This window comes from Macadamia integrifolia, unplaced genomic scaffold, assembly GCF_013358625.1.
Source record: "Macadamia integrifolia cultivar HAES 741 unplaced genomic scaffold, SCU_Mint_v3 scaffold108, whole genome shotgun sequence".
NCBI classification, from domain to species: Eukaryota; Viridiplantae; Streptophyta; class Magnoliopsida; order Proteales; family Proteaceae; genus Macadamia; species Macadamia integrifolia.
This window is the reverse complement of record NW_024868077.1, coordinates 214,078-231,485: the sequence shown is the minus strand read 5'-3', so window position 1 is coordinate 231,485 and position 17,408 is coordinate 214,078. Positions and strand designations below refer to the sequence as shown.

The 17,408-nt window shown below is 36.7% G+C and overlaps 3 protein-coding genes across 7 annotated transcripts; all 3 read left to right on the top strand.

The window, feature by feature from the left end:
• The first annotated feature begins 758 nt into the window (after positions 1 to 758).
• Positions 759 to 9,971, top strand: LOC122062609 (disease resistance protein RPV1-like). Of its 5 annotated transcripts, XM_042626244.1 has the most exons (9): positions 759 to 1,472; positions 1,836 to 2,955; positions 3,162 to 3,452; positions 3,534 to 5,078; positions 5,197 to 5,875; positions 5,975 to 6,104; positions 9,187 to 9,245; positions 9,348 to 9,486; positions 9,581 to 9,971. In XM_042626244.1, exons 1-5 carry the CDS (start codon positions 967 to 969, stop codon positions 5,776 to 5,778), a joined length of 4,044 nt encoding a protein of 1,347 aa, XP_042482178.1. In that variant the 5' UTR covers positions 759 to 966; the 3' UTR covers positions 5,779 to 5,875; positions 5,975 to 6,104; positions 9,187 to 9,245; positions 9,348 to 9,486; positions 9,581 to 9,971. The 5 variants fall into 5 exon arrangements, 4 of the variants coding, with proteins under 4 accessions (XP_042482178.1, XP_042482177.1, XP_042482179.1 ...); XM_042626243.1 differs by lacking the exons at positions 9,187 to 9,245; positions 9,348 to 9,486; positions 9,581 to 9,971 and adding an exon at positions 6,721 to 6,827; XM_042626246.1 differs by lacking the exons at positions 9,187 to 9,245; positions 9,348 to 9,486; positions 9,581 to 9,971 and adding an exon at positions 6,721 to 6,827 and having other exon boundaries at positions 1,320 to 1,455.
• Positions 9,972 to 14,989: 5,018 nt separating this feature from the next.
• LOC122062602 (TMV resistance protein N-like) lies at positions 14,990 to 15,850 on the top strand. The gene has a single exon (XM_042626231.1). It carries the CDS (start codon positions 15,265 to 15,267, stop codon positions 15,769 to 15,771), a length of 507 nt encoding a protein of 168 aa, XP_042482165.1. The 5' UTR covers positions 14,990 to 15,264; the 3' UTR covers positions 15,772 to 15,850.
• Positions 15,851 to 16,118: 268 nt separating this feature from the next.
• Positions 16,119 to 17,374, top strand: LOC122062619 (disease resistance protein L6-like). Its single transcript, XM_042626269.1, has 2 exons — positions 16,119 to 17,144; positions 17,351 to 17,374. The coding sequence occupies exons 1-2, from the start codon at positions 16,119 to 16,121 to the stop codon at positions 17,372 to 17,374; spliced, it is 1,050 nt and encodes a 349-aa protein (XP_042482203.1).
• Positions 17,375 to 17,408: the final 34 nt, after the last annotated feature.

The window sequence follows — 17,408 nt, the reverse complement described above, 5'->3', positions numbered from 1 at the left end:
TTAATGAGGTTTACACCAATATGGTGTGCTGCATACTTGGAGGAAGAAGAAGGTGATTCATTATATTGGAGTGAGATTACAACGGAGTTCTCTCAAGAACACACGAACTTGTAGCAAGAACTCTTGCCTAAAAAATCCTAAAATAAAAAAAACCCCCAAATCTCACAATGTCTGCTCAAGAAGATAATACATTCAATCCTTCAACTCGGGTCGATCCATCACAGATGATAAGTACATATAAGAAGAAGGTGATTTATCATATTGATTGTTTTTAGCGTTCTCATTTAAACTATGGTTTGACCCAATAAATTTGGATCAAGTTCATGTACAAGAACAATCTCATACGTTATTGGACCATGGATTTGAAATCTATTAAATAAAAATAGAAAAAATAGATTCCAAATTCATGAACCAAGAACATAAACCTGATCCACTCTCTAACCCAACAATGCTTCACTACCTTCGGTACGGTACTAGATTTCCTCAGCTTAAAAGGAACCTCAAATAATACTATCCACACAAAGTTTCAAACAACTTCACCCATAATGTATATTGATGGGCCCAACACGAAAGCTAAAAACAAGAGCATAATTTCCAAAAACACACCTCACCCAACTAAGATGGCCAAGACTCCTTTTCCATGGTGGAGCAATTTGTCTCAACGTTTGAATCAATAGCCATGGACGGGCCCAATACAGAAGACTTTAGAAAACCATAATTTCCAAGATGGACACCTTGCCGACATACAAAGACAAGTCTCCTTTCCATACTTCATAGTCTGGTTTTAAAAATCCGATTGTATCGGTCAGGATCGTTCAGATTAGATTGGTATTGGTTGAGACTGATTCCTAATCCTGATCAGTGTAATCCGATCCTAACGAATACTTGTTGCTACTCGTTGAGAAAGAAGATCTCTTTGGTCATTTTCTTCTCTGCAACTGAAACTGCAACTGCAACTGCAACTTCATGGCAGCACAAAATTGGGCTTCCACCTCCTCCTCTGCTGCTTCCACAGTTGGATCTTCCAGCAATTACGATGTGTTTCTCAACTTCAGAGGAGAAGATACTCGCAATAACTTCACTGGTTTCCTTCACAAAATTCTGAAAGACAGGGGAATTAATGCCTTTATTGATAGTGAAAATTTGAGGACTGGAGAAGCCATTGGCCAAGCCCTCCTTGGAGCGATTCAGGGCTCCAAGATTTCGATCCCTATCTTCTCTAAAGGTTATGCGTATAGCAAATGGTGCTTGCTTGAACTTGCTCAGATAGTTCAATGTCAAAGATCCAACGGTCAAATGGTCCTGCCTATATTCTTCTACGTTGAGCCATCACATGTTCGGAACCAAACTGGAAGTTTTGAAGAAGCATTTCGGGAATACGAAAAGATTTTGGAGCCCCATATAGTGGAGAGTTGGAGGGAAGCTTTGAGAGTGGTAGGGAATTTGAAAGGAGAAGTTCTCGACGAAACTAAGTAAGTCTCGAACCCTTTTCTTTTAGTAGTCTTATTATCATATCTTACACTTAATTAACTAGTTATTACCCATATATTTCATTCCTTTAAGCCCATTCCATTTCCATCTGTTCCAGTTGCAAATACATATGAGCCTAACTGAAAAGTCACCACACTACCCCTACTTCGTATATAAGGTCTCTCATATTTCAAATTTTTACTCATACCGATTATTTCTCATTGTTAATATATATATATATATATATATTACTGCTTTCTGTTCCATCAAAAACTTTAAATTTATATGTTATTTCTTTACTAGATATTTTGATCTTATCAGTTATTGTTGTGATTTTACTTTTGATATAAATGAAATGATAGCAGGGATCAAGCAGAGTTGGTTGAATTAGTTGTCAAAAGGGCTCTAAGTGAATTGGTCAGTAGCACACAGTTGGCTGGGTGTAAGTACCGTGTTGGAATGGATTCCAGTGTGAATGATCTATTATCATTATTAGATATTGGCTCCAAGGATGCTCATTTCGTGGGAATCTGTGGTTCTGGAGGCATCGGGAAGACAACTATTGCCAAGGCTGTATATAATCACATCTTTTCATCCTTCAAGAGGCATAGTTTTCTTTCAGATGTTAGAGAACAAGCAATGCAATACATGGGTCTAGTGTCTTTGCAAAAACGACTATTTAAAGATATCTTCAAAGCAGACTTTGATATAGGTGATTTTCATACTGGAAAAAAATTGATAGAAGAAAGAGTCTGTAAAGAAAAGGTTCTTCTTGTTCTTGATGACGTGGATGGTAATGAACAAATAGATGCTTTGGCTGGTGGACTCAATTGGTTTGGTCACGGAAGTAGGGTCATAATTACAACCAGAGATGAACATATTTTGAACGTCGCTAAAGTTAACAGAGATAAAATATATAGGCCTCAATTGTTAGATCAAGAACATTCTCTTCAACTATTTAGTTGGCATGCCTTTCAAAACAACCAACCTCCTGAAGATTATATGCAACTCTCACGTATTGTAGCAATCCATTCTGGAGGGTTGCCGTTAGCTCTTGAGGTGTTTGGCTCTTACCTATCGGACCTAAGCAACAAAGAAGAGTGGGAAAGTACAATACAAATATTGAAAGAAATTCCTCCTGAAGAAGTCCAGAGAAGGTTGAAGATAAGCTATGACAATCTAGAAAATGATTATCAAAAGGCCATATTTCTTGATGCTGCATGCTTTTTCATTGGATGGAAGAAAGAAATTGTAATTTCCATATGGGAAGCTTGTGGCTATCATCCAAAATCATCAATATGCAGATTAATAAAAAGATCCCTTCTAAAATTTGAAGATAGTTGGGATGGTGAATGCTTGATGATGCATGACCATATTCGAGACATGGGAAGAGAAATTGTCTTAGAAGAAGGCCGTATGGAGCCAGGAAAGCGTAGTAGGTTATGGTCTTATGGCGAAATCTTAGAAGTATTGGAAGGAAATAAGGTATATTTGTGTGTGTGTGTGTGTGTGTGTGTGTGTGTGTTGCATTAACACTTCCACATTTTAAAATTCTTTTGGACAATGATTGTATGCACTCAACTGCTTGTACACCACCTCTCCAAATGATATGGATGTGCTTATATCATTGTTCTTTTTTTGGTTACTATTATCCACCAATTTCCATTAACTTGAGTTATTTTCTATTATAGGGAACTGATATGATAAAAGGCATGAGTATCCCCTATGCCTCAAAGCTGCCTATTAATTTCACTAGTGAACCTTTTGAGATGATGCCTAATCTAAGATTTCTTAACATTAGTTCATCAAACTTTGTGGGAGACCTTTCACACTTTCCTTCTTCATTAAGATGTTTCGAGTGGAAAAACATACCTTCAGATACTTTACCTACTAACTTTTATCATAAGAGATTAGTTTATCTCAACATATCAGAGAGCAATGTTAAACAAGTTTGGAAAATCAGGCCTCATGATGAAAATCAGGTATAGTATTTGACTTTTTCTTTTGTCATTTGATTGTTAAGTTTTATGGATAGTAATATATGTTTTCCTTTGTTTTGACAGCGGTTCCAAAAGTTGAAAGTTCTTGATCTAAGTACCTGTGTCTATCTATCTAAGTCTCCGGACTTTTCATGGTTCCCTTACTTGGAGCAATTATATCTTGGAGGATGCTATTTATTGGATGAGTTAGATGACTCCATTGGGCAGTTGTGTCAGCTCAAAAGTCTTATTCTCATATCATGCGAAGCACTCAAAAAGTTGCCTGAGTCTATTGGTGACCTAAAATCTCTAGTCAATCTTGACCTGTCGGATACATCAATAAAAGAACTTCCAGACAGCATTTGTAGGATGAGTTCTCTCAAAGAGCTTGCTCTTATATGGTGTAATTCACTCAAGAAGTTGCCTGAGTCCATTGGTGAACTAAAATCTCTAGTGAAGCTCGACTTGGGGGAAACACAAATAGAAGAACTCCCATACAACATTTCTTGTATGAGTTCTCTTAAAGAGCTTATTCTTACATCATGTAGGTTACTCAAAAAGTTGTCTGAGTCCATTGGTGATCTAAAATCTCTAGTCAAGCTTGACTTGAGGAAGACACAAATGGAAGAACTCCCAGACAACATTTCCAAGATGGGATCTCTCAAAGAACTTATCCTCACATCGTGTAATTCACTCAAGAAGTTGCCTGAGTCTATTGGTGATCTAAGATCTCTAGTCAAGCTTGAGTTGTCAGAGACACAAATTGAAGAACTCCCAGACAGCATTTCTAGGATGAGTTTTCTCAAAGAGCTTACACTTAAATCATGCAACTCACTCAAAAAGTTGCCTGAGTCTATTGGTGATCTAAAATCTCTAGTCAAGCTTGACTTGACGGAGACAAAAGTGGAAGAAATCCCAGACAGCATTTCCAAGATGAATTCTCTAAAAGAGCTTATTCTCATATTTTGTGATTCATTCAAAAAATTGCCTGAGTCCATTGGTGATCTAAAATCTCTAGTAAAGCTTGACTTGACGAAGACACAAATAGAAGAACTCCCAGACAACATTTCCAGGATGAGTTCTCTCGAAGTGCTTATTCTCAAAAGGTGCATTTCACTCAAGAAATTGCCCATTGGTGTTGGACTATTAGAGAAGCTTGAGGTATTAGATGCTGAAGATTGCACTAAACTAGTGAAGCTACCAAGATCAATGGGAAGAATGAGACGGCTGCACAGCATTAACCTAACTTGGACCAATATTTCTAAATTCCCTGATGATTTTTTAATGCTCTCAAATTTAGTGAATTTGGAAATCAATCATTTGAGGTCGCTTCAGTCTCTCCCAATAGATATGTCACCTGTGAAAACCTTGAAGAAATTAATGATTTGTCAATGCAAGAAGTTGAAATACATCTTGATGCTTCCCTCAAGTTTAGTTGAACTTTGTTGTGAAAAATGTGTTTCATTGGTACGACGACCAGATTTGTCAAAGCTGAAAAATTTGACAACATTGAATCTTAGGTATTGCAAAAAGCTAGAGGAGATTCCAGGCCTTGAGGGAACAGAATCGTTGAAAGAATTGAGTGCACAAGGATGCTATAACTTGACACGTACTCCAAGGCAGATACAGGTCCAAGTCCTTGTTCTATTTTCCCATAAAACTAATTGGAACTATTAGAAGTTCACTGTCAATTAATTTAATAATTTGATTATTGACTTTCCCTTTCCTTTCCCCTTATTATTTGCAGGGAACACTTTTACCAAACGACAGGGAACTTAGTTATAGTTATTCCTTGACTGCAAATAATGGGATCTATAATAATGGATTTATTCTTTGCCTTGTTCTGGAATTCTTCTCCACCATTGACTACAATCTGAAAGTGAAAGAGGGTCACATATTAAGGACCAATATAGAAATTTGTGCTTGTATCCACCAAAAAGATAAAAAAATGAAGTGCTTTCATACGCTGAGAATTAAGGATCTTGAGTATACTACTGATCGAGATGTAATCTACATTCACCATTTCAAAGGCTTTGACTGGTTTGGGATTCCATTGCAAGAAAAAGATGTTATTGAGATTTTATATATCCGTACATACCGGTTCAAATTAAAATTCTGGGAGATCTTGTTCAAGAACAGAGAACCTGACCAGCAAAAGCCTAATTCGAGTTCAGTAGCAGATTTCTTCAATTGGTCATATGTTGATGATGATGGTGGAGCAGTGACATTAAATTATTGGCCCAACCAGCAATGGAGGAGGAGGAGTACCATATCCCATTTCTTTAGTCGTGTAGGATTCGACCCTGTTTCTGAGGGTCTCTACTATTGAGGCATAAGGTCCTTCTATTAGCATGACTATGGAAATATTTCTTCTGGACAAGAATGATGAGACAACTGTTGATTCTGAAGTTCACTGATTGTTAAAGGTACCAACACCAATTCAAGTAGTTTTGTTGAATTAATTTTATTTTTCATATACATTCTAATTATTAATTTAAATAATAATTACTGTGTACCATCTGAAGCTTTGCTTGCAGGATATGATGCTAACAACCCACCAAGAGTTTGGAATCCATCTACTGAATCATCTCAGAAGATGAGTTCCTAATAAATGCAGAAGTCATCACTAACAGTCTACTTGCTCATGGCTTTAAGGTTAGAGACTTCAGATTAATAACACCAACACATAAAGTAATTGAAACAATTGTTATATTACTCCTTCTCCAATGATTATAACAGTGAAATCTTTTACATGACACTTAAATCATATTTTGTATCATGTTGAAGTTGACTTCCTCTGGTATAGAAGGAATGTACGTGAATGGTATTTCAGTATATTCAGTTGGATATGATGTGATAGATGAATGGGGGAGGGTGATCCCTGATCCAGACAAATGGCCTTCTTCTAAGGGTGGTTTTCTGAAGTAGCCTAGCAAGTTCATGCCATGAGTTTGAAGTTTGGGATTCATGTCATGAGGGAATAAGTGCATATGCATTCAATTATGCATTCAATGCTAACACACCAATTGTAGAAATGCAACCCTAAAACGATGCAGAAGATAATGGAAAAACAAAACAAACAATGCACATGGATTTTACGAGGTTCGGCAAGGTTGCCTACGTCCCCGGTGAGATGAGATCCTGCTTCACTATCAATGGAGAATAGGGTTCTCTCTCCCTATTTTGTAGTATGTTGTAGTTGATTTCCTCCTGTATAAAAGGAATGTGAATGCTTCTTCAGTATATTCACATCCATGATATGCTGTGATAGATGAATGGGGGAGGGTGATCCCGATCCAGACAATTGGCCTTCTTCTTCTAAGGGTGGTAAAGAGTTTTCTGAAGTATCCAAGCAAGGTCATGCCATGGTTTTAACAACAACAAAAAAAAAAAGTTCATGCCATGGGTTTGAAGTTTGGGATTCATGTCATGAGGGGAATAAGTGCGCAGGCAGTCAATGCAAACACACCAATCTTGGACATCACAAAGGTCTTGTTCTTCTTCCCTACTATACAATTTCAATTTCTTTTTCTTCTTTCCTTTTGGTATTAAATGATGTCAAATTCTTCACCATTAGGTTGTTTTAAACTTCACTCATGCCTGGTTAAGTGTAAACTCAAATGAAATGAATTAAACAGTTCTCTCATTGGTGGCCTGATGTAGAAAAGTAGTTATAAGAGAAACCCGTTGCAGAAAGTCCGGAAAGGATGCTGTTGAGGCATGTTACAGGGCAGTGTCCTTAAGCAGTATTTAAACCCCTCAGGCAAATCACAAGTCCTTGCCCACAATACCCTAGCCACTCCCCTACCCTGCCCTGCCCTGCCTTGCCTTATAAAGTCCCTTGAAATTATCTTCCACTTACAATGTGGAGTAAAATAAAGACCAAAGACAAATCCCAAACTACTAAAAAAAAATTCATTTTTGAAACTGTAAAAGAAAAAGAATGGCTTCAAAGTTGAGACAAAATTTTTTGATTTCTGCAATTATTTGGACCTTGATTTGCATGTGTTCCTGTTAGGGAGGTCCTAATGAGGTGTTTGGTAAACAATTTAAGGCTCATGATATAGGACGTGGACAAAGTGCTTGTTCTTGGATGTCACAGTGTTTCATGCTTGTAATACCAATTCGGGAGCTGGAAAAGCCTTTTTCAGGTCACTATCACCATTATGCGGAATGGGGCATGGATTTTGGTAAAATTTGATTGCGTCCAACTGATATGTCCCTGTGTTCATGGTCTTGATCAGTGTAAATGAAAATTTTCAAGGGATATAAATTACAGGACTGACTTCACAACAGAAGTTTCTGAAACCATTGGGAAGAAAAAAAAACTTTTTAAAACTAAAGGTTATAATGGGCCCATAAAAATTCTAATTGGTGACTAATATTGATTGTTTTTTTTATGTCTTTACAATAAAGAATGACTGCATTTTTTGGTAATGGCTTGGATGTTGTTGAGATGAGAACTTTGTCAAAGGTGAATTGTAACAGTCTTATTCTACTGTAATTGTTAGTTCTAATCCAGTTTAGACTATTCTCATTTGAAGGAGACTGAATCAGTCTACTTATTAATTATAGATCTTGAGGGAGCTTGACCGCTCCATCATGTATTCCATCTCTCCCAGAACCCATACGACCCCTGCCATGGCCAAGAATGTAAATAGTTGTGAATATGCATAGGATAACCGGAAATGATTGGGATAAGTAGGAAGATGTAGCAGCCAGTGTCAAATTTTTTTTATTGATCACTCCGTAGAGTTTTTGGTCCACATGTTCGTTGTGTGCACGTGTGGTTTATAATGCACATATGAACTTTTCTAATAGGGACTTTGCTAATGCTGGCATGGTAGGAGCCAGTGGTTTGCAGGGGAAGTCATGGCCTGACTTAGATATGCTACTACTGGGGTGGCTTGCTGATCCAGGTGACACTTAGGTAGAAAGCTTTAGCTTATAACTTCTGAAATTTGCAATCACTCACAATTTAGCAAAAGACGAACAAAAAGAGAAGTGGTAAGAATCAAAATAAACACATAAACAGATTCAAGAGGCATAATTCAATTTCTTCTTTATTATGAGAAGAACAGAAATTGGACAAGCAAACAGCTCATGTTTCAGGGAAAAACAATAGCACTGAACTCTTTTACCTCCATCTCCCTTGCTTTCTCAATTATGTTAAAACAGACTTTTTGAGACTAGTCTGATATGCCTTATTATTTATATTGTTTCCACTCTCCAATTCAAAAGCCTTCACATGGTAACCCTAAACACTCCACAGTTGGATTTGAACACTATCCAATGGATAGGATAAAAGATACATTTCGACAAGTTCTCATTGAATGCTGCTTTGTTGAGTCAGATGAACCATCTTCCCTTGTTAAAGAAGATGAAAAAAGGGCATATAACCACAAAATGTAAACAAAGTACATAATCAATTGAATCTTAAGGGAAACTCTCTCCTCAAAAAAAAAAATTTTTTTCCAGAAACAAAGTTCTGGCCAAGGTCTGCTTTTCTATATGGGCATATCCCTACACAAGACAAGAGATTAATGGTCCATGACCATAGAACAAAATTATTACTGCTTGCCTGGTTATAATCTCTTGAACCAGGCAAAAGTCTACAAAACAACTTGCTTAATATTTAGGTTTAGCTTGAAGATTTTCATATGTGAGCTTTCAAGGGCAGATACTTTGATGAAGTAAAAGCTAAAATTCAATTAATATGGATATTTTTGTATACTAGGTGTCAAAGAAGGGCCACATAGACTATCTAATCTCAGTCCAGATGAGCAAAGAACTCAGGTATGTGGGTGCGTTCTATAATGACTTAATTCCTTTCAAGTCATGGGTGTTATAGAGTTCAATTTTTCTTAGTGAGAGGTGACAAAATTTTCTTAGGTGCAGGTGACTTTATGGTCCATGGCCAAATCGATCACCTCTCATGTTTGGGGGTGATGCAAGGCAAATTGATATGAGCATATAGAATCTCATCACAAATCCTGTATTGCTGAAAATAAATTCTTTTAGCACAAACAACATGGAGGTACGCACACTATCCACCTTTTGATCATATTAGTCATTTCGAAAAGACTTTAGAAGGAAATTTACAATGGAATAATTATGTGTTGTAATTTCAGTTTCCTTACATCTCTGGCACAAATGTTTTAAGTGGCAAAGGGGTTCTCACCAAGCAATCTATAAGTTTGAAGTGTGAACCCATATTGGAAACAGGTGTTTCAGTTCCTACTAGCTGTATGGATCAGAATTCTAAAGGTTAGGTTGTTGAAGCTCTTAGCTAACACCTTGAACAGATCTGTTGGAAGGATTTCTCGGGAAAGAAGCAAACAAAAGCCTGATATTTGCTTCTATAAGAAGAAGGTTCTCTTGACATCTTATGGAAGGTTTCTACTTTAATTCATTTTTATATTTAATTGGTAACATCACTGTCAGTATTGCTTCTTATACTTGTTTGAATGTTTTCTGTGTGATGATGAAGAGAAAATCAACAAAAAGAAATAAGAAGGAAAATTTCCAACTATCAAAAACAAATGCACCGCATTTTTTCCTGGATGCTTCTCTAAACCAGATTATTCATGAAGAGTCAAAGAACTTCTCAATATCCCCTTGCAGATATGGTGCTAACTAGGGGTGTAAGTTTAGCCCTGACAATCCGAATCCGCCTTGAGTCTGAACCCTGTCTAACCCGACTATGAAGGCCAACATGACCCAACCTTGTGTGGGGTTGGGCCGGGCCTGGGTTGAGGCATAGAAAACCTAGCTTGACTTTAACCCGCCTTGAGTTTAACTTTAATTATTATTGTGCTTTGTAGAATGCAGGTGCCTCTCATAACCAAGGGATTTTCTTGTTGTTTTCATTGAGTTTCTTGTGTAACAAGAATATGATAGAGACCAGTATAGCCAAAAGAGAAAGCACAAAGCCAAAGGAAAAACCCATATATAGAGCCATGAATTAAGAAATGAGGAGAGGTGGGGGCTTGTAGTACTTGAGTTTCTTAGTCTTTATATATTGAAAATTAAGCATTATTATAGATCAAGATGAAATTCTAACAACAGTGAGTGATTGTATTATGTCTTGATATGTTGACTTTTGATGGAGGGGATTAAAAAAATGGTCACATGAAAAAATAGGGGCACATGGAATTTCCATGAAAGAATGATAAAATATCACGTTCAGTATAGTTTAATGGAGGAATTCATTTTAGTTTTAATTAAAAAATCGGATTTCAATTCATATCAGGAATTGAAATTGGAATTAAATCCTACTGATTAAAATGTGATTCCACTACGAAGACCAGTTAGGGTCAACCCGACCCAACCCTGCCCAACCGTGAGCCCGGTAGGGTTGGGCCTGAGCATGAACCCGACAGGGTTAGGTTAGGGTTGGGTTGAGTTTTGGGACCTAGGGTTGGGTTAGGATTTTAAGAAACCCGGCCCAACCAGGCCTTGTTTCACCCCTAGTGCTAACCAGGTGTTTGTTCTATACAAGATTGTAGACTTTTCCTTTGTACCAACCCTTTTTGGATGTTATTTATATAAGTCTAAAAGCTATATATGGTCTTTTTTTTTAAGATAATTTGCCAAAGTACATCAATAGTTGACTTGCACAACTCTACACGCATTGCTTCAAGATCAATGTGAAAGAACTAATTAATTAGCTGACTACAACAGAACTCCAGTCATTGTGGAAGGGCTAAATTAAGATGATATGGGGACTGATATTTGAAGCATAATGACTATTTATAAAATAAAGTATCTTGAGGAATGTGAAAGTACATGAAGCATAAAGATTATGAAATCATGAACTCCTAGATGAGTACTCGAAAACACTTAAAATTTCTCAGCTTTTATTTTTAAACAGCCACAATGGAAAAGGGCAGGGCATACTTGTAGGAAAAGGTTTAAAAGCAGAAGCAAGAAATTAATAGGAAAAAAAAACATGAGTATTCATCCTTGGAAACTAATTTTAAGATCTACATTCTTCAATCACTAAACACAACTAAAAGCCTGTTAACACTGCTTCTATTGTCCCCATTAAAACTAGATGAACCTATGATTTATTGTCTTATTATTAATATATTGATTCTATAGGAGAGGTATATCTTTCCTTCTTCAACCAAAGGCTTTTGATTTCACCTTATTTAAACACAAATTGTATGTCAATTTCGTATAAAATTGGTAACTGGAATTTTTTTTGCCTTTTCATTTCACCTTATTTAAGTTAATATGACACCTAATGTCTGAAAAATATTTTCATAATTTTATGCAAAAACTTAAGGAATCCACAATAAACTATCTCAGTTTTATATATACGAAAATGTTAAGGTCATAAACATCATCTGGCCAACTAGTTGTTAAATGAATATAAATCATATTATTCAACCCCTCGATTTTTTTTTTTAATTTTTTTTATGAGTCTTACGTGTTTCAATGTCATAAAATCCAATATGGCATATTTGCATTAGAAATGTGACTAGCATCATCACATGTTATATAACCCTAACAAAACATTTATATCTATAAATTGATCTTATTTCTTTTATTCGTACGGCATGGGATGTGAGATCTCCATATTCTGACACGGCATATATAGGATCCACTTACCCTATCGCTAGGTTTTTTTTTTTTTTTTTTTATTTAAAGATAGAAACAAGCAATTAACTACAAAGCAAATCCACCTAGGGTGTTCCATTGGTCTAAAGACGTTGTGTGTTAATAGGCATCTCTAGCTCTAGTCTCCATGCAATTGATTTGTTACAAGGGTTAGGTGTGGCTATGTGTAACCGAGGTCTAGTACCCCTGGACCTGAATTGTAAAACCGGGCAGGTTCACCACTCACCTAGTGTTTGGGATAAGGGACCATAACAGGTTAATCCAACCAAGCGTCAGCACTACATGTTGCTTCTTTACTGATGCTGCAATTCCTTGAGCAAGGCTCCTGGCTTCTGCTTTGGCCTTGTCACCTAACCAACCAATGCCAAAACCAATTAAATTGTCAAAAGCAGCCACTAACTAAACCACTAAAGGATATTGTACCATACATCATGGATATCCAAGGAAAGAAAGAGGAAAATTCGGAATGTTATGACAATCTAGACCAGGATCAAGAGACAGATCCTTTATCCAGCTTGGAATATTCACTAACACACCCAAATGACTCATCATCAAATTGTGATGAGGGCCCTTCTTGTTGCTGCAAGAAATCTGCCACAGCAATTGAATATGGCCTCTAAAAGCCAACCAAATCAATTCCCTCTACAAGATCATGCATGAAGCTGTTCTCTTTTCCTTCAATGTGTCTCATCCTCAGCCAAGTAATCTTTTTATGTAATGCCTAGACTCCCAAGAGTTCCAATGGCATACTTTGATCTGTTAACTTAAATATTCTCTCTACTTTTCTTAAAAGGACTCCATCTGAGTCCCCTACTAAAATCAAATCTAAAGAGAAAAAGAATCCCCTAGCCAAAATCTGTCTTGAATATGTTTTGATTTGGGCCAGATATCCGGGCCTAAACTCATCCCAACTAAAATATTGACTTACAACCAGGTAATATTATGATTCCAATTTCCTCAGCTTAAAAGATACCTCTAACAGTACTATCCACACAAAGTTTCAAACCACCTTTTCACAAGAAAAAAAAAAAAAAAAAACCCACAAATAATGTATAGTGATGGGCCCAATACGAAAGCTAAAAAGGAAGCATAATTTCCAAAGGCATACCTCACCCAACAAAAACAAAATCAAAGACCAACCCTCTTTCCATGGTGGAGAAACTTTAGAAAACAATACACATCGACGGGCCCAATACAGAAGACTTTAGAAAACAGAAATTTCCAAGATGCACACCTCACCGACATAGAAAGACCAAGTCTCCTTTCCATACTTGATAGTGTGGTTTTAAAATCCAATCGGATCGGTCAGAATCGTTCAGATTAGATTGGTTTTGGCTGAGATTGATTCTCAATCATGGTCAGTTTAATTCGATCTCGAATGATATCATTTCAATCCGAATTGATATCAATTTGAGACCAAAAAGCTACAAAAATCCTCATTTCCAAAAGCATACTGTGCTTTCCTGAGAAGCACGTGGAAGCTGCCTAATACTTTCCTTTCCTTTTATTATCAACTCGGAAACCAAGAAATTTACTAGCTGGGTAGTTGAGTGGTGGAATTCTTGGATGTCACATGTTTCATGCTTGTGAATATCAATTCAGGTGCTGGAAAAGCCTTTTTGGAGAAGCTTACTGATCCAGGTGAATGACTTAAGTAGAAAACTTTGGCTTATAACTAATAATATTGTTAAGCACTCACGATTAGTGAAATCCAAACAAAAAAGAGAAGTGGGAAGAATCAAAGTAACCTGGAACACACCACAGTAGTTGGATTTGAAAACTATCCAGTGGATAGGATAAAAGATTCCTTTTCGACATCCTTTTTTTTTTTTTTTTGGAATATTGCTCTGCTGAGTGAGATGAACATCTTTCCTGTGAACAAGATGAGTGGCATGTAACCACAAAGTGAAAACAAAGGACAATCAAATTGAATGACAAGGAAAATTCTCTTCTCACTCTTCTGTTTTCAGAAACTTAGTTCTGGCCAAGGTCTACTTTGTTATATGTGTCTGGATTGCAAGGATCAACTCCCCCCCCCCCACAAAAACATTTTTCCCCCCTCATTCTCTTTTACCACCACAAAGTTCTACCTCTTCATATCTTAGCTCGTCCTTCTAAGATCAAAACTAACTTAATTATTGTCTCCTAAAACAATACTATCCACTCAAAGTCTCCTTCTCATACTTGATATGGTTTTAGAAATCAGATTGGATTGGTCAAGATTGCTCAGATTAGATTCTTATCCCTATATGGACAAAAACAATAATTTCCAAAAGCGTACGTCACAGACGACTGACTTAAAGTGGCGTAGTCTCCTTTACTTTATATATGATTCTAAATTTCCTAAGCTTAAAAGATACCTCAAATAATACCATCTACATAAAGTTTCAAACAACTTCACCCATAATGTATAGTGATGGGCCCAATATAAAAGCTAAAAAGGAATAATCATAATTTCCAAAAGCATACCCCACCCAACTAAAAAAGCCGAGTCTCCTTTTCCATAGTGGAGCAACAATTGCTTCAATGCTTCAAAGAAGTTTATCCCCCGATGGGTCCAATCATGGTTTCAAGTATCGGTCTGGGATCGGTCATATTGGTTGTATCGGATTGATATTGACTGTGACCGATCCCCGATCCCTAACTAGATGGATTATCTGTATCATTTCAGAATAAAATAGTAAAAAAATAATACTTTAAAAAATAAAAATAGAGACAAAATCGATCGATATCCAATACCAATATCATCCCCCAAATCCTTGGACCCAATACAGAAGACTCTAAAACGACCGACTTCCACAATGGAGCAATGCACTTCCATATATTATGATTTCCTGAGAAGCACGCGGAAGCTGTCAAACACATTCCTTTCCTTTTAGTTATCAACTTGGAAACCAAGAAAGCTATTAAAATCTTAGTGCATGTTCCAACTTTTTCAAAAGAATACCAAGAGGAGAGTAGATATAATTATTACTATTATTTATTATTAAGGGAATAAAAATTAGACATAGCAACTCAGAAAGTCAGTCAGCAGAGTCAGTACTCGTTTATTTAAACTATGATTTCGTAAAAGGCAATTGATCAGTTTGGGTGAATTGGTAGAGAAAGTTTATTGAGAGGGAAAAATAAGAAAAAAAAAGAGCTCTTTGAACATCATCTGATCTTGTCTGCAATTACAACTTCCAACTTCATGGCGGCACTAGATTCGGCTTCCTCCTCCTCCTCTGTTGCCTCCACAGTTGGATCTTCCAGTTACGATGTGTTTCTCAGCTTCAGGGGTGAAGATACTCGCAATAACTTCATTTGTTTTCTTTACAAAGCTCTGAAAGATGCAGGAATCGATGTCTTTCTTGATAATGAAAACTTGTGGACTGGAGATGCAATTGGCTCAACCCTCCTTACAGCGATAGAGGGGTCAAAAATCTCGATCCCTGTCTTCTCTAAAGGTTATGCAGATAGCAAATGGTGCTTGCAGGAACTTGCCTATATATTTCAATGCTACAAATCCAATGGTCAAATTGTCTTGCCCATATTCTTTCACGTTGACCCATCACATGTTCGGAACCAGACCGAAAGTTTTGAAGAAGCGTTTAGGAAGCACGAGGAGATTTTCGAGGCCGATATAGTAATGAGTTGGAGGGAAGCTTTGAGAGAGGTCGGGAATTTGAAAGGAGAAGTTCTCAAAGATACTATGTAAGTCTAAAGCCCACAATTTTTCTTTTTTCTCAAAACTTAATTAAACGATTATCTATTTATTTCATTTTGTTAGACCATCATTCTATTTCCATCCGTTTCACTTCAATTTCTCATTAATGTTTATTTTTTTTTACTGCTTGCTTTCCATTCCATAAAAAAATTTTGAATTTATATGTTCTTTTCTTTACAAGATAGCTTGATCTTAATGGGTTATTTTTGTTTTGACTTTATTTTTTTAAATAAAATAATTGTAGGAATTCAGCAGAGTTAGTTGATTCAGTTGTCAAAAGGGCCCTGAGTGAATTGGTTAGTAGCACGCATTTGGCTGAGTGCGAGTACCCTATTGATATGGGTTCCAGAATAAATGATCTGCTATCATTGTTAAATATTGGCTTTGATGATGCTCTATTCGTGGGAATCTGTGGTTTTGGTGGCATCGGGAAGACAACTATTGCCAAGGCTGTCTACAATAGGATCTTTCCAACCTTCGATAGGCACAGTTTTCTTTCAGATGTTAGAGAACAAGCAACACAATGCAAGGGTCTAGTGTCTTTGCAGAAGAAACTTCTTAAAGATATTTTCAAAAGCGACTATGACATTGAAGATTTACATAGAGGAAAGAAATTAATAGAAGAAAGAGTTTGTAAAGAAAAAGTTTTTCTTGTTCTTGATGATGTGGATAGTAAAGAACAGATTGGTGCTTTGGCTGGTGGGCTCAATTGGTTTGGTCAAGGAAGTCGGGTCATAATCACAACGAGAGATGAAAATATTTTGAACATAGCTAAAGTCAGTACAGATAAAATATATAGACCCCCATTTCTAGATCATGAGAATTCTCTTCAACTATTTAGTTGGCATGCCTTTCAAAGCAAACAACCTCCTGAAGAATATATGCAACTCTCATGTGTTGTGGCAATACATTCTGAAGGGTTGCCTTTAACTCTAGAGGTGTTTGGGTCTTATCTGTCAGACCATAGCGACAAAGAAACATGGGAAAGTACATTACAGACTTTGAAAGAAATTCCTCCTGTAGAAGTCCAGAGAAGGTTGAAGATAAGCTATGACAACCTAGAAAACGATAATCAAAAAGCCATATTTCTTGATGCTGCATGCTTTTTCATTGGATGGACGAAAGAGACTCTAATTTCCATATGGGAAGCTTGTGGCTATCATCCAAAGTCAGCAATATGTAGATTAATAAAAAGATCCCTTCTAAAATTTGAAAATAGATGGGATGGTGAATGCTTGATGATGCATGACCATATTCGAGACATGGGAAGAGAAATTGTCTTAGAAGAAAGCCGTATGGAGCCGGGAAAACGTAGTAGGTTATGGTCTGATGGTGAAATCATGGAAGTACTAGAAGAACATAAGGTAAGACCAAAATGCATGCCTCTCTCTCTCTCTCTCTCTCTCTCTCTCTCTCTCTCTCTCTGTGTGTGTGTGTGTGTGTGTGTGTGTGTGCGTGCGCGCATTATAAAAAATTACATTGCAACCAAGCACAATAAAAGCATGGCACATTAATGCACAGTTCCACATTTTAAAATTCTTTTGTACAATGATTTGGATGCAATCCATAGCCTTTACTACGTCGTTTCAAATGACATGGGATGTGTTTTTATCACTTTTCTCTCTCTT